The 21,887-nt window shown below is 36.2% G+C and overlaps 2 protein-coding genes across 3 annotated transcripts; both read left to right on the top strand.

Moving 5' to 3' along the window:
• Positions 1 to 929: 929 nt before the first annotated feature.
• LOC131538962 (gastrula zinc finger protein XlCGF57.1-like) lies at positions 930 to 9,262 on the top strand. 2 transcript variants are annotated; one of them, XM_058773179.1, is made up of 3 exons: positions 930 to 1,001; positions 1,830 to 1,970; positions 7,647 to 9,262. In XM_058773179.1, exons 2-3 carry the CDS (start codon positions 1,886 to 1,888, stop codon positions 8,846 to 8,848), a joined length of 1,287 nt encoding a protein of 428 aa, XP_058629162.1. In that variant the 5' UTR covers positions 930 to 1,001; positions 1,830 to 1,885; the 3' UTR covers positions 8,849 to 9,262. The 2 variants fall into 2 exon arrangements, with proteins under 2 accessions (XP_058629162.1, XP_058629163.1); XM_058773180.1 differs by lacking the exon at positions 930 to 1,001 and adding an exon at positions 1,467 to 1,742.
• Positions 9,263 to 16,924: 7,662 nt separating this feature from the next.
• LOC131538989 (vespryn-like) lies at positions 16,925 to 21,557 on the top strand. The gene is made up of 3 exons (XM_058773224.1): positions 16,925 to 18,286; positions 20,434 to 20,480; positions 20,556 to 21,557. The coding sequence occupies exons 1-3, from the start codon at positions 18,126 to 18,128 to the stop codon at positions 20,798 to 20,800; spliced, it is 453 nt and encodes a 150-aa protein (XP_058629207.1). The 5' UTR covers positions 16,925 to 18,125; the 3' UTR covers positions 20,801 to 21,557.
• Positions 21,558 to 21,887: the final 330 nt, after the last annotated feature.

Genomic DNA, 21,887 nt, shown 5'->3' with positions numbered 1-21,887 from the left:
ATTTTCAAGCATACTGTACCTTCAAGGGTGTTTTTAAAAAGCTAAAAATGTTAAGTTAAATAAGAGTATTTTGCATACATGAAATGCTAAGTATTAATTCAAAGCTAATCAGTGAAGCTATCTTCCATTTTTTCACCAAAAACTACAGAAATGTAATTTCCACCACACTGCCTCTGTGGTGGAAATGACATTTATGGTTACAAAGTACAATTGATATGTTTAATGACTTTGTGGATTGAGTTTAATGAGTGTGATGAGTTTAAGACTTTTTCTAATAAATATATCTGCTATTTCTCTACATTCACGTTAATTAATTGTCATTTCCACAACACCCTGTCATTTCCACCACCACACTGTCATTTCCACCACCTCACATTTTTTAAAAATATTGAAAAAGTTCTCATCACACATTAAAAATGTAACCACAATTTATGAGATCATGCTCTACTTAATATAAAAATTCAAGTTATTTATTTTCTAATAAGCTCTTACCCAAACCAATATAAAATTTCAGAGTGTGACAGGTGTACAGTTCAGCATTTGGTACTGAGGGCAGTTAATTTATCTCATTGAGAAATGTATAATTATTGTACATTGTGTAAAAACTGGTAAAACTAGTTAGACAAATGATCTTAGACAATTCTCGAGTGGCATAAGTTATTCTATTTTTAAATAACAGCTGTATATTGGGATGTGGTGGAAATGACATTTGTTCATTGCAGGTAGGAAAAATGTAAAATATTAACAATTTCTCTTGTAATCTAAGTTTGTCCTCTTACAGACCTTAAAACTAGTCAACTTATTTAAACTTATGAGACTGTGTTACGTGACTTTTGAACAAGTTTTTTTTATTCAACTTCACAAGGCTAAAAGTGCCCCTAGTTGAAGAAACGCCCATCCACATTAGTTATTTTAACGTAAACGGGACTTTTATTTTGTTCTGGCGATGTGACGTCATAAGGCTGCGCGCGCTCCTGCGTCTGTGACACAGCTGAAGAAAGGTTCGTCTACGCATTTAAAGTTTTTAAATCGAAACAAACCATATTATGTTATTTCTTTATTTTTTTTAACAAATTATTTAACATCGAATGAAAAATGACAATTCTTTATCTGATGTTTATGAACGATATTTAGTGTGATTAAAGTAGCACAAGTAACAGAATAGCGTCTCATTTCTTATTTTTGCATCCATGCATTTGCGTATTTGATTATTAATACAGTTACAGATACAGTTATTTCACTAGGGAAAATACATAAAAGAAGTGGGCTCTTTGCAAACCAAACTTTTCACATTTTATAAATGACTTTACATTATAAATAAACCTCCTTGAAAAAATGCTTTAAATGCTTTAAAAGCACTTGTTCTTGTGGCATTGAAAAAAAAAAATCATTTTCTTTGCTTACTTTCCTCGCGTCTTAGCTCCACCCCCTTAGGATGCGAGGAAAGAGCGCAAAGGAAGGAAACGAGGAGGAATCAAAGGAAAACTTGTCTGGAATACTGTTCCAATAGATTAAGTGTCCAGTGTTACTTACACAAACCAATAGCAAATGTTTTGGTTATTTGACCTATAATCTACACATCATTAAATGGCAAATGCATAAAATGTTGTGTTATTTTATCAGTTTTCAAGTGCTAATTTTGAGTATTATTTATTTGTTTATTTGTATGCGTCTTTGTCTGCATTTAAGACCATTTATCTATCAGTCTGACTGACACCCTTACCATTGCACTGACTATTGAAGTAGGGAGTTAATTGAGATGCACCCAGAAATGTATTTTTTCTTTCTATTAATTATTCTCATCTTAAACATGGAAATTGTCTACACAGACACAGGAAAAACCCAGGTGAAGGAACTGAGATCCACATGACACACTATTATAAAGATGCCGTTTATTAAAGAGGAGAGTGAAGACATGAAGATTGAAGAAGCATTCAGAGTCAAAGAAGAAGATACTGAGGAACAAACAGGTTGGTTTTGATTCCTGTTTGATTCTTATTAAAATGTTGACCTCTACAGAAATGACATTTTTGAAGTGTTCTAAATAAAGTGGTTTTTATTTGACATGGATCAGTTCGTTGAGATCACGTGACCAGACAAATGCTAATTCTCAAGACCTAAAACTAAAACTTTTTGCCACGCCTATCAATGGCCGGTGACTTGAGAAAATTGACTGGCCATAAATATTTTTTACTGGCCATGAAACAGTTACTACTACAACAACTAAACATATTTAATAAAAAACAATAAAAGTATCTGTAACCATTTGAAATTAGAGGCAAACACTGCATTTGAATTACAAACAAAGATGCTACTAAGTGGTTGTAATATCAAGATTTAAAGCAAAAATATAATGGTCTGTCTTTATTTTTGTGAAATTATGCTGCATAAAACAGTCTGCAAAAACCCGCAAATGGCTGAATGAGAACGCAAATTCACTCTCTGACGGCAGGTGGAAATTACAGAACAGCATTGACATACCATTTCCTTGGTTACCTCTGTACGCAAAGCAGTGCTGCGCTTATAAACACTATTTTAACATGCATTATATGGAGGTTTAAGGAAAAGAAAAGTCCACTGAACTTTTGTTAAGACAGTCAGTTCCCTTTAGATATACATTCATATAAAACCTCATCCTAATACTTATATATTTTTTTCCAATATTTCAAGCATTGCAAACAGTAAGATTGCTGTGCCTGTACAGTATTTTCTCTGCTGGTGCGTCTGTGCTCTTCTCCCCGTCTGTCTTTAGTGTGTCCCGTCTCTGGTTGTGTTAACATGCTGTTCAAGTGCACCTGAGAAGATCCTGCTTCCAAGTTGGGCATTCATTATTGTGACATTTCACGCATTAAATTAAGAAAGAATATACAGAAGTAGCCTTAACCAAGCAATTATTTTGTGTAACATTAATCCCAACACTTAATTCTACTTTGGCGGAAGATTTAGTTTCAAAACTAAATGCAAAAGCGCCTGTTTGACAATATTTTGGATCTTGAAAAGCCTGTTGACTTTTGCTGTTTATCTAAGTTGATTTTGGAAATTTTTTATATTTTTTTTAACCTCTTAACTGTCACCGTCCCCTCTGTGGGACGCCTACGTTTACTTCACTATTTTACAATTAAATCCCAATCTAATCATGACAAACTATATATCGTTGGAAAGGTCTTAAGGTTCACACCAGACGCGAATTAAGCGCGAGTGATTTACATGTTAAGTCAATGCAAAGACGAGAATAGACATGTTGCGACGCGATTCGCGCAAATGAGGCGGCGCGAATTGAGCGTTTGACGCGCTTAATGCGTGACTGTGCGAGTTGAAAAATCGGAATTTTGGCGAAAATTTGCACCGCGTTAACCAATCAGGAGCTTGCTCTAGTAGTGACGTGATTACGCCGTAGCGAGGGAGGCAGAAATCCGAAACAACAATGGAGGACAAAATCATCGTCGCTGTATGTGGATACCCAGAGCTGTACGATACATCTTCGTACTTTTATAGAAACAGGAATAAAAAGGATCTTGCTTGGTGTGTTACTTTGTGCAAAACATAGTAAATCATAATTTATAGACTATTTGTTACATAAAAATATTATTTCTATGTTAAGAGTAGAATAGGCTACTTATGGCAAACATTTGTACATTCATTCTAATTATATCCTATTGCAAATACACTCACAATAGTAAAGTAAAAAATAGTTATTTTTGATTGGACCAGTATTTGTAATGAGATTGGAGATTGGAGCCGCCTGGCAGAAGCCCCTCCTTGACGCGAATTCGCATCTGTTGTGAAGTGAATTTCACGCGCGAATGAAGTGAGTAAACTCAAAATGTTCAAGTGTCCAACTACGCGCGAATAGCACGATTTATTCGCGCAAGTCGTGTCTGGTGTGAACACACAGTAAGACTCCTAAATAGGTATTTTACCACTTTTTTTGTTAAAAAATTATGTAGGAAAAGTAATAGATTAATTTATGACAAGAGTGGACCTGAAAAATCTACATCATGACAGGAGTTCTGACCTTTGTCACAGAAAGTCTTCTTAGTTGCCTTTTTCTCTATTACGTATTAGAAATCATAAGAAATTATATATCAGTTGAAAACTTAAAATCTCAAAATTCATCCTTTGAAACCCATTTTTAAATCAGACATTGCATTACCATGGAAATGGTACATCAAAATCATGTTACAAAATGTTTTCATTCATGAATTATAAAAATGTAAGTTTGGATAGTGCACTATAATGTCTATGTTCAAAACTGTGAGTGACAGTTAAGGGGTTAAACATTTGTTTCTCATTTATTTGGTTCCACGGTGTTTGCTGATTTTTACTTTATTTAAAATTTGTGTAATTTATTTATTTTATTACCCCATGGTGATACCGGTATTGCCGGTGTTGTCACGCGTCGATTAACCGGTTTATACATTTCCTCACCGTCACAACCCTAATAGCGATACCTTTGTCCATATTAGGGATTTCCTGGATTGTCATGAGTTCTATTACTTCTTTGATGCATATGTGGAGTTTCTGCGCGAGGGCGTCCTCCGGCTTACAGCAGTGTTTCCCATACGTTGATTTATTTGTGGCGGGCTGCCACAATATCCACATCGACCGCTACAAATACCCACCGCCCCCTGCCATCAGCTCCCGCATCTCACACACGAGCGCGAATTTAGCACAATATTTAGCAACTTTCAGATCCTTTCAGCTGCTTTTTTCCATAAACAGTACATACTGACATAGCGACTTTCAGTTGGCCGTACTGCAGCAGACTCGTCAATAAATGAGTACAAAACAGCGTTTCCAAGCACCTGTCGCTTACTGACTATTTGGACTTTTAAATTTGAACGTAATTCGTCTGTTAAAATGCTCATATAGTTTGTTACTCAGATGCAGGCAAGTGCGCTGAATAAGACAAAACGGTAATATATCCAAAACCACCGCATATAGTCACTATTTAATGTAGATGTATATCGATTTTATCAGACGATGTCGCGACTATAAATCAGGATTTAAGGAGTATAGTGAGAGTGATTCCCGGTTAACGTAGTATTTATGGGTCGTGTTTAGTCACTATTTATACCTGCTGTATGTATGGCAACAAAAAATATGTAAATGTTAACAGCTTTATTGGGCATTCAGTTGTATTACGGTATGTGACAGTTCATAGAGTAGAAAATTTGAAGTGCCAAAACTTGTCTGAACGCAAACTTGATGCAGTGACGTCATAAATATGCAAATTAATATGTGACATCACCTGCCGCCACAAGTGTCACAAAATCCTGTGGGAAACACTGTACAGTATGAATGAAAATACACACTCAGTCCTACTTTGGGCATAAACAGGAAAAATAATACTTCTCTCTAAAGAAATTAGAAGCAAATTAAGATAATCCATATTTTTCTCTAGTGTATAGGAGTTGCACCATATCATAACTGTATCATATGATGTACAGTTATAGCTTGCATGCATGTTAACAAGTAACCCTGCATTTTTTTTTTTTTTTAATTAAACAAGTTTTCTGTAAAACAAAATGAGCATTGTTATTATCTTATCATTAATTTTTATCTAATTATTATATTATTTATTTGTTAATTTGTTTTAAAAATCGCAATTTTAACCAGAAAATTGCATACTACAGAGTAGAGATGTGATTTTGGATCACTGAATCATTGATTAAATCAGTGATTCATTAAAAATGCTGTATAATTCTATAACAAAACATAAGCTGTGTGTTGCTTGGACATGCAATGGATGAAATTATTTTAATTGGCATATATCTGTTACGGTCGTGTATGCTAAGAAGGCGCAAGATGAGGAGTAGAGTCCAAACAAATATCTTTAATAATAATCCACAGTCGAAATCCATAAAAAAGGAGTAGCACAACACATGATAAACTCAATAGCAGACAAACATTGGAGGGAGAACACAGGCTTTAAATAAAGTAATCAAGGGAGAACAAAAACAGGTGTGGGGCTAATTAACCAATGAGGGGACAGAAGAAACTAGGTCAACATGTGACAATATCAATATTTTGTCTAAAATTTAAGGTAATTACTACTAACTTGTTTATTGAATTGTTGTATAACAATATTACATGTACAGCTATGCTACTCATATGCTAAATTTTGAGACATTTTTATTTATTTTAAAGCCATTTCCCCCTCTTTTCGGATAATTTCTGACTCTAATGCTGCTTCTACATCAGGGCTATTCAATCAGCTTCATTTGAGTGCCGGATTATCGAATTTAGGACCAAGGGGGTGTGGCCCATCACAATCTCTTTCAGGGGCCCATTAAAATTAGGTCTCACGTCATAATGTTCTTTGACAATGTAAATGTTCTTTGCTCTCTTTCTCTGTATAATTTATTTGCTGTTTGAATAACTGTGAAAGGTACTGGTAACTTATTACTTCATCCGTGAACATGATTCGTGAATTCCATACATCTCTTAATAGTGAAAACAACGCCTCCCATCGTTCCACCCGTCTTCACAGCGTCATCAAGCTTCGCCTTTGTTATTGTTTTGAACATATGCGACCTCTACTGGTGAAAACTTACTGTGCCTTTAATAGGTTCAAACATTTAACATTTAATAGGATCTGACACAATTTTTTTTTGCAATGTAATCTTTATCAGGCTTAAAAATGCCCTCTTCACTGCCACTTCAAACTTTGAAGACTCATGTAGATGCTCTTTCCCCCAAGAAGCCAGGAAATGCAACCCTCTCTGGCTTATAGAGACCTATTCAGTATGTGCATATATTCATGTGCTAATAACCTGTCAGTGACTCATGGCTCTGTGGTATAGTGTTCTCATAACATCAGTTACTCTCAGATACACATGTAATCCTGGTTCCCTAATGTGGAGTTCACACTGCACGATTTTCAAAGTCATTGGATCACCATTGTTTTCACACTGCATGACTATCTGGGGTAGCATTCAGTTGCTGCTATGTTCACATTGCATGATGGATCAGCGACAGGAGGTTACACACTGCATGACTTTATAGGAAGAATCGGCAACAACTCTGTCTGGTCTGCAAACTACGTTTCACAACCAAACACATGAGAAGTAATAAGGAAATAATACAAGATCACACATGAGATAAGAGTTCTCGTGCAAGCCTGGAAATGTTATTAAAATGGTAGCCTGCAAGAAGTTCACAATACAAATGGTCTGAGAGCTCTGTATCTTGCTCTTTCATTGCATGTAGGTCATCGCCGATGTATTTTTCAGTCATAACTCATTTCACACAGCAGGATTTTGAATCACTGACAAGTCCAGATATTTAGCATGCCAAATATGTCATGGGCGTCGATGTTTCTCTCAGATCAAGTCTTTGATAATTCACACTGCATGATTGTCACTAAATGAGCACCGATTTGCCTCAGATTTTGGGCATTTGTCGGTGATTTTGCAATACCTGTTGGCGAGTGAAAAAGGTAAGGTAGAAAAAATTGAGAAGTGATGACATGGGCACTGGTGACTCAGAAGGCTGAATTTGTGTCATAATCCAATGAATTGGCATGATTCTTTCTATACAGGTGGCAGACAAGCATCATGCCTGGAGGTTCTTCACAGTAATGCTTTAAATGTCTACATTTTTGATGTCTGTTAACTTGTATTTGTCTTTTTTCTTTGCTTTAGACCTGATGCCACTGAAAGGGAAGAATCAAGAACTGAATGAAAATGAAGAGAAAGACCAGTGTGAGAAACATTTTGATTTAATAACTGTAAAACAATCTTTAAGTTACTCAAAGACTGAAAGGACTTCTTCACAAAAAAGAGATCAAACAACAGGAAAAATGAGTTATTTTATCTGCAGTCAGTGTGGAAAGAGTTTCAGTCACCTTGGAAACCTTAAAGTCCACCAGAGAATTCACACTGGAGAAAGATCTTTCATCTGCCAACAGTGTGGAAAAAGTTTCACTCAAAAAGGAAGCCTTAATGTACATATGGGAATTCACACTGGAGGGAGCTCTTTTATCTGCCAACAGTGTGGAAAGAGTTTCAGTCACCTTGGAAACCTTAAAGTCCACCAGAGAATTCACACTGGAGAGAAGCCTTACACATGCCATCAGTGTGGAAAGAGTTTCACTCAAATAGGAACCCTTAAAGTCCACATGAGGATTCACACTGGAGAAAGCTCTTTCATCTGCCAACAATGTGGAAAAAGTTTCACTCAGAAAGGAAGCCTTAATGTACATATGGGAATTCACACTGGAGGGAGCTCTTTCATCTGCCAACAGTGTGGAAAGAGTTTCACCCAAAAAGGAAGCCTTAAAATCCACATGAGGATTCACACTGGAGAGAACCCTTTCATCTGCGATCAGTGTGGGAAAAGTTTCAGTCGAAAAGAGTCCCTTACAACTCACATGAGAATTCATACTGGCAAGAAGCCTTACGTATGCCCTCAATGTGGAAAAAGTTTTACACATAAAGTAACACTTAATGCTCATATGAAAACTCACACTGGAGAGAAGCCATTCATATGTGGTCAGTGTGGGAATAGTTTCAGATGTAAATTAAACCTAAATAAGCACATGAGGATTCACTCAAGAGAAATCTATTTTATATGTCATCAGTGCGGAAAACATTTCATAGATGAAAATCACCTTAGGAATCACGTAGTAAGTCACACTGGAAAGAAGTCTTTTATGTGCCATCACTGTGGAAGGTCTTGCACAAACAAGTCAAACCTTGTGGTTCACATAAGAATGCACACTGGAGAGAAGCCTTTCACATGCATTCACTGTGAAAAGAGTTTCAAAAATCAAGGAGTTTTGAATCGTCATTTGCAAACTCATTCTGAAAAGAAATTGCAGTGTTCCTCAGTGTCACACTGTTAACACAATTTCAAAAATCACTTGTGTGTTCATTCTGGAAGAAAACTCAAAGTACAATGTGGTAAGAAGATGTGTAATAAAAAAAAAAAATAGTTTGTCTTAATAGTATCTTCCAGATACACCTGAGAAGTCATGTGGATGTGAGATTCTGTTTGTAGGTCGACAATGTTAAAGGGATACTCCACCCCAAAATGAAAAATTTGTCATTAAACACTTACCCCCATGTCGTTCCAAACCCATAAAAGCTTCGTTCATCTTCGGAACACAAATTAAGATATTTTAGATGAAAACCGGAAGGCCTGTGACTGTCCCATTGACTGCCAAGTAAATTACACTGTCAAGGTCCAGAATACTCCATCTACCATCAGTGATTCAACCGCAATGTTATGAAGTGACGAGAATACTTTTTGTACAGAAATAAAACAAAAATAACAACTTTATTAAACAATTCTGCGCCGTAACGTCACCGTAGCACCATTTTGGAGAGTATCACTGCACGCAAAATACGTATGCTCTTCTGTGTCAGCCGCGACACAAGGATACATTTTCTACGTGGATTTACGCTTTGATTTGAACACAAACAGCGCATCCCTATGTCGCGGCTGACACGGAAGAGCGTACGCATTTTGCGTGTAGCAATACACTCCAAAATGTCACTACGGTGACGTTACGGTGCCGAATTGTTGAATAAAGTCGTTATTTTTGTTTTATTTCCATACAAGAAGTATTCTCTCATTCCTCAGGTTTGGCCTGTGACCGCCATAAAAATTCCTTAGGACCTCTGGATGCAGCAGCAGTGGGTGAAACAAAGAGAGATCACAAAGTTCCATCCAAATCCATTCATAACTGTTCTCAAACCTTAAACTGATGCAAACCACAACACACACATCCTACTTATTCAGAGAAATAAGTATTCCTAGTGACAGCGACGTGTAGTGCAACATCTTACACAAACTCAGCTGTTGATGGATAAATGAATGCATGCATGACAGTTCAATCTTCTTCTATCATGTTTGGACTTAATGTGTTCGTAACATTGCTAAAGGTATTCTGGTTGTGGTTTGGTAAGTGAATGATGCATTGGTAAAACTTTAGTGACACTTTTCTAAATGTGTGTTTGGACTATGCAAATAAGTTCCACAGGAGGAAAGAAGGGTGGGGCCACACTGTGTCCCCCCACTCTGATGGAAACAGCCAATCACAGCCTGGAAATGGGGAAGCGACAGAATGCAATCTCCTCCTCATCGGAAAGAGATAAAGGTACCTTCCCAAAATACGCTCCTTGTTTGATGAGTCTGAGTACTGCAATGGTAGAGACGTCAACAGATACCCTGTTCTAAGTCTCCAGTGCATCCAGTGAGACAAAAGCGGATCGACCAAATTCTCAGTCTCTAGCCCAGAGAGGCAGAAGACAGACATTTGCAACAAGGTTAAGCTCCGGCGAGCAAACCTTCACTTTAAGGTTCTTTTGCTTGCGTGTTCCAGGCTAAGGACTTTCTGCACCTACTCCAGGGCCACATCTGCGTGTTCCAGATTTTAGGACCCTTTGGTGCTCCAGAAGATCAGCATCCTCCAGCGCTTCGTGTTCAAGGCTGTCGAAACGGATTCCTGTTCCTTTCCCCACTGCATTGTTACCAGCACAACCAGTGGATGAAGTCACTGCCAGTGACTTCCAGTGGACATATGACGTATTCCAACCAGTGGACTGCTCACTTGACCACAGAGAACGTAAATATCACTTATCCAAACCTCTTTCAGAGACCTTGGCATTGTTGTATATTATCAGTATATGAGTTTCTAATTTACATTAGATACTATATAGCTGATTGCAGTTGATAACAAATAATATTTCCCGTATTTGTTTGATGCAAAATAAGATTCTTTATTTTTTTCACAGTAGCAAGAGTTTATCTTTCCAGGTAACGTAGCTCTGACATTGCTACATCCAACATAATCACTTGCATTTTATGCATCTTACGCACTTTATTCCTATTTCATTTATGGTATTCATTTAGTAGTTGTTGATTACTCTTGTCTATCTTTTGTTAATAAAATCTATTTTATTACACTTGTGTCTTCCTTGTGGTGATGATACAGAAAGAGGTTCTACAAGTTAGAGATCTTATGTGATATACTCATAATCACACCTTAAGTGACATGTGATCCAAATATCATAACGTCATTGGTGACACGAGTACCCATCACTACACTATTTGGCCTCCCTAGGTTGGCGAAAGCAAAATTCACTACAACACTTTTGTTTTGTTTTCCCAGGGTATATAACCTCTGGGAAACGGCAACCTTGTTCTTGAGCTAGAATTCTCCTGAGAATTTGGTGAAGCCTTACCTTTCCATATCTCTTGTGACTGTTTCGTAACAATGTATAGTTTCGGTGACAGCCTTAGAAAGTGAATGAGAGCACAGCGTCAGGTGCCATAAAACTTTATGGACTTGTTTTTCTCAGAGTTTGATTTTCCTTTAGTCAGATATTATTACTGACACGTCACTTTCAGGATATCAGAGTAAGTTTTTTATTATTACTATATTGGTTACTGTCATTCTTATTTAAGTAGTGGCCTTGAGCACCAATCACTGTGGAGTAGGAAATGCAGCGTTTTATTACACATCATTTTAAATAATTGAATAATCTGCTAATATGTGTTTAATAAATCCCCAGCAGGTACGAATGTGTTGGTTTGTGTTTTTAATATGTACTAACTCAATATTACAGGTTTTTAAACTATATTCCCTTAAAATGTTGTGTTAGCTTGATATTCATAAATGCGTATAAGGGTTGCAGACATACAGTCAAATTGCCCTCAAGTTTCCACAGATCTGCTTTGACCATTATGCCAATAGCTTACATATAGAGGCCCATAGAAACAGCCACTAATAGGGCATCTGCCTATATCTATGGGTAAACTACCAAAGCCAGCAGCACAATGTGGTGTAGTCTTTAATTATTATTAATAATAATATCTCTATCATGTTTTATGTGGCCTGCTGAAAAAACCAATAGAACCCTGCCCAAAACACAATAGAAAATGTAATGGTTTTAATGATTATAATGGGAATTGTGTTGGTTTTAATGAAAACTAATGGTGTCTACTGGTATGTGATGGATTCTATTGGTGGGATGTTAAATTCTATTGGAAAAATGCCCAAAACACACTACAAAAAGGAATTTTGCAATGGTTTTACTGGAAAAAGCTAATGGTTTATAATGGTATTTTAATGGAAACCATTAGAATTTCTTTCTATTGGGCTTCTATTGTTTTTTTTTTTAGCAGGGTGTATATTTCAAAATACTCTGGCAATGTGATCTCTGGAACAGGTAATTGCTGTTATATTTCTAAATCTAAAATACCGTCTAGGTGTTAATATGTCTGTATTAAGATGAACGGAACACATGTCTTAAGTAATAAATTAAAAATAGCCAGTATTTTGAGTGTCTTTTTAATCATATTTGCTTTAATATAAAAGCAACAGAACTGAACTGACATCGAGTTTGTCCGTTTTGACTGCAGTTTTTCTCCCCTCCCCTCACTGAAGCTACCTCTCGTTCAAACGAGCAGGCAAAGCGGAAATAAAACAACATCAATATTGAGTGACAGGTGAGTCATGCAAAAGCCAACAAAGTTGTGCATGGTCATAGTCGGTGGATGGCTGTGTGCGGAGAAAATTAAGGATGTTTGCTAAAACGTCACAAAATCCGACAGCTCTGCTTGGATATTACGAATAAATTTACCGCCTTCTCTGTAAAAATACACTTTGGAGGCGGTCTCGTTTGGTTTCTCATATGTTTACAACGTACATGGTGCTTAATTTATTGAGAAGGATCTCTCAGGCGAAATCATATGTAAACAATGGATAATGTAACGTTATAGGCCTATCATTATATCTTGGATTTAACACTGTTGTGGACAAAAAGTACTGCTGGACGTTTTTTCACTGAACATTTTATTTTATAGACTGTTTACTCATCAAGTACAACGGATTGGATTAATCTCGCGATCACTTCTTATGATAGAGGTATGAAGTCCAGTTTCGGTTTTGCATGCTGCCATTTGCATCCTCGACACAAATTGTATTACTGTTACTGGAGCATACAAACAGAGGCCAGATATTGACGCTAAACTCTTTAGAATACTGTTTCTTACTTACTGCAACTAAATAATTATTGAACTAACAGGTAATTACTCATTAACACTTAACTCACTACTGTTAACTAATCGGTATGTAATACATTTTTATGATTGTGTTAAGTAACAGTTAGCTAATCAATAACTAATGTATTTGGTCATACCTCCTGAAGAACTACTATTAATTATCTACTAGTTAAGGTTCAAGAAAAATAACTATGAAGTAACTACTAATGAACAGTCATACACAATTACATTGAGTTGTGACCCTTTCCTATAAATGTTGTTATTATTATTATTAGTAGTATGAAAATGCAATATTAATAAATATAATACATTTTATGGAGGTTTTTCCTGTGTAGTGAATTGTTTTGTGAGTGTGTTTTGTAAGAAATCAGCTTCCGACAGGAACCCCATCACCACTCCAGTGCCTTGTGATAACTTACCTTAGTTTTTATATTTTATATACAGTACAGTATATGTGCCTCCTCAGCATTTACCACATTACCATTAATTAAATTCATGTATGTAAGGCAAGGACTGAGGGAAAGTGAAAATACAGGTAACCCATTAGTAATCAATAAAGAATTCTTAGATAATTCCGCAAGAATTACTTGCAACAGAATTCTAAAGTGAACCTATTAGTAAATAATAATTACTACATCATTTTGACTCAAATCAAACTTTAAAAAAAACCTATAAAAGTAATCATAAACTTTGTAAAATACACAACACAACTTGTTTACGATCTTTATTTCAGATGAGAACATTTCTTAATACAGCATATTTTATTCCGTTTTAACATGTACTGCCCACATTTAAACTAATTTAACAAACATTTTATAATCAAAAGTTAAACATTTAAAAGCAATTCAAGTGGACTCAACTGGAGTCCTGTTTCATCGGTAGCTGTGCTGGATCTCGTGCGGGAGCTGGGCTCAGGGAAACTGCAGACCGCCGCTCTGTGTTTCACTCATAGCTGCAATATGCTGTTACTGACTCCATAACCTGCCCTTAAACAAACAGTGTACAGCTCTGAGAACATACAGTATTTTAACATCCAAAGTATTTAGTATCTTTAAAAATAAAATAATTAGTTTTATACAAAGAATCAGACATTTCCATCACGTAAATGTTTTAAAATGGAATAGGCATGTTAGGCTTTAACACAACACAAAAACTACCCAAGACTAAAAAACAAAAACAAATATGACCCAACAGCTTCATCCCAGTGTTTCGGTAAATAAATAAAACAAACAAACCACCATTTTACAGAGTTTAGTGTATCTGTAGTAAGTTGTATAAAATATGATTGTTAAAGACATGAGACCTCTCTCCATGGTTGATGGAGAAGGCTTTCGGGAAATGGTTTCTGCATTCCACCCTGGATATATCCTCCCGTCAAGAACCTACATTACAAGCTTAACGGAACAAAAATATGAAAAAACCTGTCAAAAGGTAAACACACACCTAATGTAGAATTGCAAATACATGTTTAGGAACAATCTATGGTAACACTTTACAATAAGGTTTATTAGTTAAAATGAACGAATAATGAACTGTACTTCTGCAGTATTTATTAATCTTTGTTAAGGTTAATTTTTTAGCATTTACTAATACATATGTTAACATTTATACATTGTGAACTAACATGAACAAACAATGAACTATTTTTATTTATGGTAACAATAATGAATAAATACTGTTACAAATTAATTAATACAATAGCTAATGTTAACAAATGAAACCTTGTTAAGTGTTACCCAGTCTAGATTTTAAACTAAACACACAGTAAAGATGACTAAACTACAGATTAACCACTGAAAGAGTTAAAATTGAGAATATTAAAATAACATTTTCAACTAAAATCTTCTGATATCTTTTAAAGGTTAAGGAAACTATTCAGGAAGGAAGAAGTTTCATTGCACTGACAGCTGACATTTGGACTAGCCTTGCTACAGAAGCTTACCTTGGTGTCAAATATCACTTTATCACTGAGGACTGGAAAATGAAGACTCTCACACTTGCAACAATGCCTCTTGATGAACGACATACTGGTGCCAATATAGCAACATGGCTGGAAGTTGTTGTCGCAAAATTCAACATTTCCATAGACAACATCAAAGCAGTCGTTCATGATAATGGATCAAATATTGTGGCTGCAATGAAATTGCTGGCAGAGAAACATAATTGGGTCTCTGTCCGCTGTACTGGACATACACTTCAACTTATTGTCAACAGTTCTCTGAAAGACACCAGCATCAGCAAAGCTTTGGGAGCTGCAAGGACTCTGGTGGAACATTTTAAAAGAAGTGAGCAGGCCAATACTAAGCTGAAAGAAAAGCAGCACCAGATGAACACATCAGAGCATAAGCTCATACAAGATGTTAGTACCCGATGGAATAGCACCTTCTTCATGCTGGAGAGGCTGCTGGAGCAGCGCTGGCCCATTACGGCCACACTTTCTGATCCTGAAGTGACACCAAGGGGCAAACATTACTTTGATTTGAAGCCTGATCAGTGGTCACTGCTTGAAGAGCTGACCCAGGGCCTGCAGCCTTTTCAATGTGTCACTGAGTTTCTTAGTGGACAAGAGTATGCAACACTATCATGCCTTCCTCAACTTGCAAAAGGGCTACAGAGGTCTGTGCAGCAGTCCCTTAGCTTTGAAACAACACCTGGAAAAGCCTTTTTAAGCAAAGCTTCTAAAGAGTTAACAGAGAGGTGGGGGAGTATCAGCACTTTCTTCAAGGAGAAAGACAACACAGTTCTTCTGTGTGCAGCCCTAGATCCAAGATTTCGAAAGCTCAAGTTTATGCCTGAACAGAGAACAGAGGTTCAAAGCACCATCGAAGTCCTCGCTATTAAAGCAGGAAAAGAGTCCTGGAAACCTACAGAAGAAGGGCAGCATCAGGGTGTCATTGTTCCAAGGAGAGAGGGAGAGTCAGTGCTAGAAAACCTTCTCCAGTCTGACACGGACAGCCTCAGTGAAGAGGAGGAATCGTATGAGGACCAAAAGATTCAGGTGGTGAGAAAGGAAGTACAAATGTACTTCTCAGAATCGCAAATACCCAAACAAGAAGATCCTCTAGGATGGTGGAAGGAAAATGAGGGACGTTTCCCTAACATGTCAAAGCTTGCAAGATCTTTTCTATGCATTCCTGCCACATCCACTCCAGCAGAACGGATCTTCTCTGCTGCAGGAAACATTTGCACACAAAAAAAGAGCAAGCTTGTCACGTGAACACGTTGACATGCTGACCTTTCTTCACTTTAACTCAGCACTTATTTGACAATCCAAAAAAGCTTTTTTGTTAAGACAGTGCTTTTTCGTTAAACTGAACTGTTGTCATAGAAATGCTGTTTAATGCTGCTGTCAAGAGATTTGTTTACATTTAAACAATTTTTATTTTATTTTTTTGTCTGTAATGCAGCTTATTTATTTATTTATTGAAAGGAAACAAAAGTTAAACAATGCTTCGAGAGTATTTGTGTGATTTGAGTTGGACAGAATCAGAAAACTTAAAGAGAGTAACCTGTTCAGTTGGTTCAAAGTTCATTAAAACTATTTCAAAAGCTGAAGTGATTTTCTTCTTTATTTATTACTTATAATATGTATAACTCAATGTTTTAACTAGTTGCAAAAGCTGAATAATCATTCAAAACCTACTGATTAGCCATTGAAATAATCGATGACTAATCGATTAATCGGTCTAATAATCGTTAGATTAATCGATTATCAAAATAACCGTTTGTTGCAGCCCTATTACAGTTACATCCCAAAAGTATTTTAGATTACCAAAGTGATTACTTTTAATTTTAATATAATTTCTTAATTTAATATTTATGTAAACAGTTTGGGGATTTTAACCAATAAGCCAACTGATTCTCCGTTGAAAAAAAAAAAAAAAAACCTGCGTGCAGCAGCCTGTTCATTTAGCAACTCGTAGTGAGAGTGCATACGCTCATCACAACACATAAATGGATGACACAACAGAAATCCATTTGCATAATGCATTTCTCTCATGGAAATACAAAGACTATTATATAGTGAGTAATGTAACACCTCAGTGCAGTGCAATGCCTACCTGCAACAAAACTTCTATCAGCATCAGAGGATAAAAAAGTGTCTTGAGGGAAGATGTTCTTGATCTTTGAAAAATTTTATCCAGTTAACTCGTTTTTCTATTTTATCATATTTTGAGTGTTGAATCATTATGTTTAATATTTCTAAGAATTTAACTGAAAAATGACACCGGATTCTCCTAGATTTCACACTTTGCATTCAGTTAACAGAACCATACGAATCATGCATGAAATAAAAGTTTATAAAGTCAAACGATAGCTTTGTGTGTCTTTATTCATTTGAAATTTTCTAGAATAGATCATCTTTGGCACGGTAATGCGAGTTCATGATTCGATTCGTGCACAGATAATTCTTTTGAGTCAATCTTTTAAATGAACGAAACCAGTGTGAATGGTTCACATTAAACTGGATAGATCTGGGGTATGTTTCCCAAAAGCATCGTTAGCAAACTGTGGTTGTTAAATTACATTGAACTATAACGACATCACTTGCGACCGTAGTTGCTTTGGGAAACGAGCCCTGTGAATTTTGACTCAGCGATCGCTTCTCCATAGAGAGGATTATAAAGTAATCGCTTAAAGTTTGGTCCATTCATTAAACAAATCTATTGTATAACTTGGAGAACTGTGCCAGTTGTTTTGGCTACTTTTATGATATGTTTGGTGTGTTTGGATTCGTTTTGAAGCTTGGAATGCAGCATGAAACGGAATCCCATTCATTGTATTCAAATTTAATTTATATTGATTCGTAGATTTAAATGACATAACTTTTTTTGTTGTTGTTGTTCATAGAAATGCTGATGTTGTTAAAAAATGCAAAGAGAAAACATAAAAACAAGACATTAAGTTAATATGTTCCTTTGTCTTATATAGCTTAAGTATTTCAAAGTATTCTAAATTATTTAGATTAAGTTACTAAACCTGAGTAATATAACGAAATGCATTACATTAAAGCATAATAATTTTGAAATACATTTGATAAGTAACCTTCCCAGCCCTGCTGACAAACTAATGCCATGTGAACTGTTGCTGTTTGTAGATTGTCTGGCTGTATGGTGACAGAGGAAGGCTGTTGTTACCTGTCTTCAGCTCTAAATTCAAACCCCTCACACCTGAAAGAGTTGGATCTGAGCTACAATCATCCAGGAGAATCAGGAATCAGGCTGCTCTCTGATTTACTGAATCATCCAAACTGCACACTGGACAAACTCAGGTATGTTGAACATATTTACAATATTTAAATATGAGAATGTTAAAGTGCTGTCAAATGATAAATTTATTATATTTTTTAAGCAAGAAAAGTGCTATTAACTCTTTCCCTGCCAAACACGGAATTTTTCGTTATTCATGAGACGACGCTTCCCTGCCAAACATGGAGTTTTCCGTGTTTCCACTGTTATACGCTAGGGAACGCTATTACGTATCTCCTGAATGAGTCTAGAAAGTGCCGATCAAAAACACAGACCAGGAAGATGCAGAAACGAGTGATCTCATATGTAAGCATATGCATATGAAAAATAATGCGATCATCAACACTAACCACATATAAATGAAAGCTGCCTAATGTTAAAGAGTGAAATGTCAATCCAGAAAGTGGTAAAGGCCTGTGCAAGCTTTGGGAGTATTGAAGGAAGCCATCTACTGCATCTTTGCTTTGATAATATTACTTAATATGATCCAGATGTAGTATTTGATAAAAATCCAATTTTCCCCAGCTTTTTGCTCAAAATGTTGCTTTTTTATGAAACATACCGACATTCAAGTACTGATTAAAAAAACACACAAAAAACAAAGCTTGAAGCTAGAATAAAACTTTTTTTTTTTTTTTTGAAAGTAGAGGGTCTGATCTTTATTTTGATGTATTGCATGTTCAGATATTCAAACAACAAAATATTCTGAGGGTCATGAAATTATAGTGAAAATCAGCAAAAACGCTGGCGGGGAAAGAGTTAAGATGTGCTTTTATAGTTTTTGATGAAGCATGAGACAGAGAAGTACAGTTGACCAATGTTCCATATTTTTTTGCTTTTTATATTAAAAAATGGTTCCTACTTAAAATTCTATTAATTAAAGAGCAATCAAAAGGACTATAAAAACATGGATGAGTGTGTCGCATCAAACTTATTGACATCAAAGTGCTGCGAGAGCTAGAGAGCAGAGCAGACATCTCCATGCTTTCGAATTGCTCTCGCGGAAAGTGTTAAGTGTTACGCCCGTTTCACACCGCAAGCGTGAGCGGCGCGTGAGCAGCGCGTCAGCGTAACTACAGCGTCATTGCAGCTGCAGACTCGCCAGAGTATTCACACTGGAAGTGTTTGTTCAGCGTCACAGCAGCGGCTCCAAAGCGACATATTTCTTTACAAAGACAACTATAAATTTGTTTTTAGAAGTTGGTCAGTTATAAACTTGAAAGTTTTGAAGTCTTGGGGATTAGCGTGTAAATGGTCAACAACAAAAACATCTCCTATCATGTTGTTTCAGTCATATTCAAATATAGAAAGTGCTGTTTATACTGTTTTTTTTTTTTTTTTTTTTAATTATTTTTTAATAATATATACTTTTACCCATATCTCCATTTCTTATAGAAGCTGTCAATAATGAATGAATAATGAATTTATTATGTAGGCCTACTGTATATACTCCATTGTAACATAAGATCTTGAGCAAGATGAATTGTTCACAGAGTTTGATAAAATGCTTTAAGTTATAATTTGCTTATGGCAATTAAAAATGAAAAACAAGTTAAAATGGGTAAATATTCTATACATATTTTTAATTGTTCATTTTCTTTCCTGACATACTCCAATTCGTCTTAAAACACACTAGACATGCTTATTCTGTGCATTTTTAGCACGTTTTGTGTGAAATCATATTTATTTTGTCCATCAAAAGTGTGCTGTCACTTTAATTGAGCGTGAGCGGCGCAGCAAAAATAGACTTGGTGCCGAAACCATCGCTGCAGCGCTGCTCCTGCTCCCGGTGTGAATGCACTCATTTGTTAACATGGAGCACCGGAAAAAATACGCGCTGCTCACGCTTGCGGTGTGAAACCGGCGTGAAACGGGCGTTAGGCTTTGATGCAGAGTTTGAGCCCCGGTCCTGATGCAAATACTGGGTCTTCTTGTGCAGTTTATGTAACTCAGTTGAGCTGGTACTTCTGTAGAACTCTTGAAGCCTTTATGAATAAAAATAAAGAAAAACAAATCTGTGGGGATTATGTTTAGGGGACATAAAATATATTTAGCTATGTAATATAAAAACATTAGACGTTAATAGGAAAACCCCACAAAAATACTGATACCGATTGTGTGTTTACTGATTGTATAACATGCAGAATGTGACACTATGTTTGTTTTATAGTGTGGATCATGGAGGAGAGTTCAGGATTACAGCAGGACTACACAAATGTATGTCTCCGCACACACACACACCCCTTCAGTGATTGTTGTTATAAATCTGATTATAAATCTTCTTGTGTTCAGATTTCTGTGATCTCACAATGGATCCAGACACAGCAAACACTAAGCTCATTCTGTCTGAGGAGAACAGAAAGGTGACATATGTGGATGAGGATCAGCCGTACCCAGATCATCCAGAAAGATTTAATAAGCGTCCTCATGTCCTGTGTAGAGAGGGTCTGTTTGGACGCTGTTACTGGGAAACTGAATGGAGTGGACAGGCTGATATATCAGTGACATATAAAGGAATCTGCAGGAAAGGGTGCTGAATGTGTGTTTGGATTCAATGAAATCTCCTGGTGTCTGATCTGCTCTGATGAGCCATTTGGTCTCTGGAGCAATTATCGTCACATTGACACACGTGTCACTTCAGGCTCCTGTAGGAAAGTAGGAGTTTATGTGGATGTGTCGGCCGGCACTCTGTCCTTCTACAGCATCTCTGACACACACATGCTAACACACATATACACATTCAACACCACATTCACTGAAACTCTCTATGTTGGATTTGGATTCATGGTTCATGATTCGAACTCCACACTGACTCTGTGTCGGAGTGAAAAGCCTGAAAACAATGCCACAGATGTCACAAGTGAATGAAACAAATGCTTTCACTTTATATACCTTTAACATACACAAATGCACTAATTTAAATGTATAGGCTCATGTATCTTTGCACAAAATCTGATTTATATTTCAAATTTTACATGTTTACATATGTGTTTGCCTAAAATTTTAAATCCAAAATTGTAGGGTTGGAAATCAACAAAGTGGATTATTTAAACGTGAAAATTTTTATGTTCTGGAATACTTAATTCTCTGCTTGGTTTTAATTGTTGTAATCACTGTGTTGCATCCGGTTAAAACCGGAACACACCAAGCCGACGCCGACACCACACTGCAAAAAATGCTTTTCTTACTTAGATTTTTTTGTTTCCAGCCAAAATATCTAGAAATTCTTAAATCAAGAAGGATTTTCTAGACAAGTCAAAATTATTGTCTTGTTTTCTGAAAAAACAAGTCAAAATTAAGTGGGTTTTGTTTGAAACAAGCAAAATAATCTGCCAATGGGGTAAGAAAAATAATCTTGTTTTCTGTTTGAAATAATATTGTTTTTCTTACCCCATTGGCAGGTTATTTTGCTTGTTCTAAGCTAAAACTCACTTAATAATAATAAAATAATTAAAATTGAATTATTCTTGTTCATGCAATAAAACATAGACAGTTCAGTTAGTTGGTGGAAGAATGTGAACGTACTGCTTGTGTTTCAGTGCATGCGGAAGGAATAAAGCCATCCGTAACATCTCTGCACGCTTCAACTCTGAATGCACTGCACAAATGTTAATGTAAAATGCA

The sequence above is a fragment of the Onychostoma macrolepis genome, chromosome 04, assembly GCF_012432095.1.
Source record: "Onychostoma macrolepis isolate SWU-2019 chromosome 04, ASM1243209v1, whole genome shotgun sequence".
In the NCBI taxonomy this organism is placed as follows: Eukaryota; Metazoa; Chordata; class Actinopteri; order Cypriniformes; family Cyprinidae; genus Onychostoma; species Onychostoma macrolepis.
Note: the sequence above shows the minus strand (reverse complement) of the source record. Positions and strands in the feature narration are given on the sequence as shown.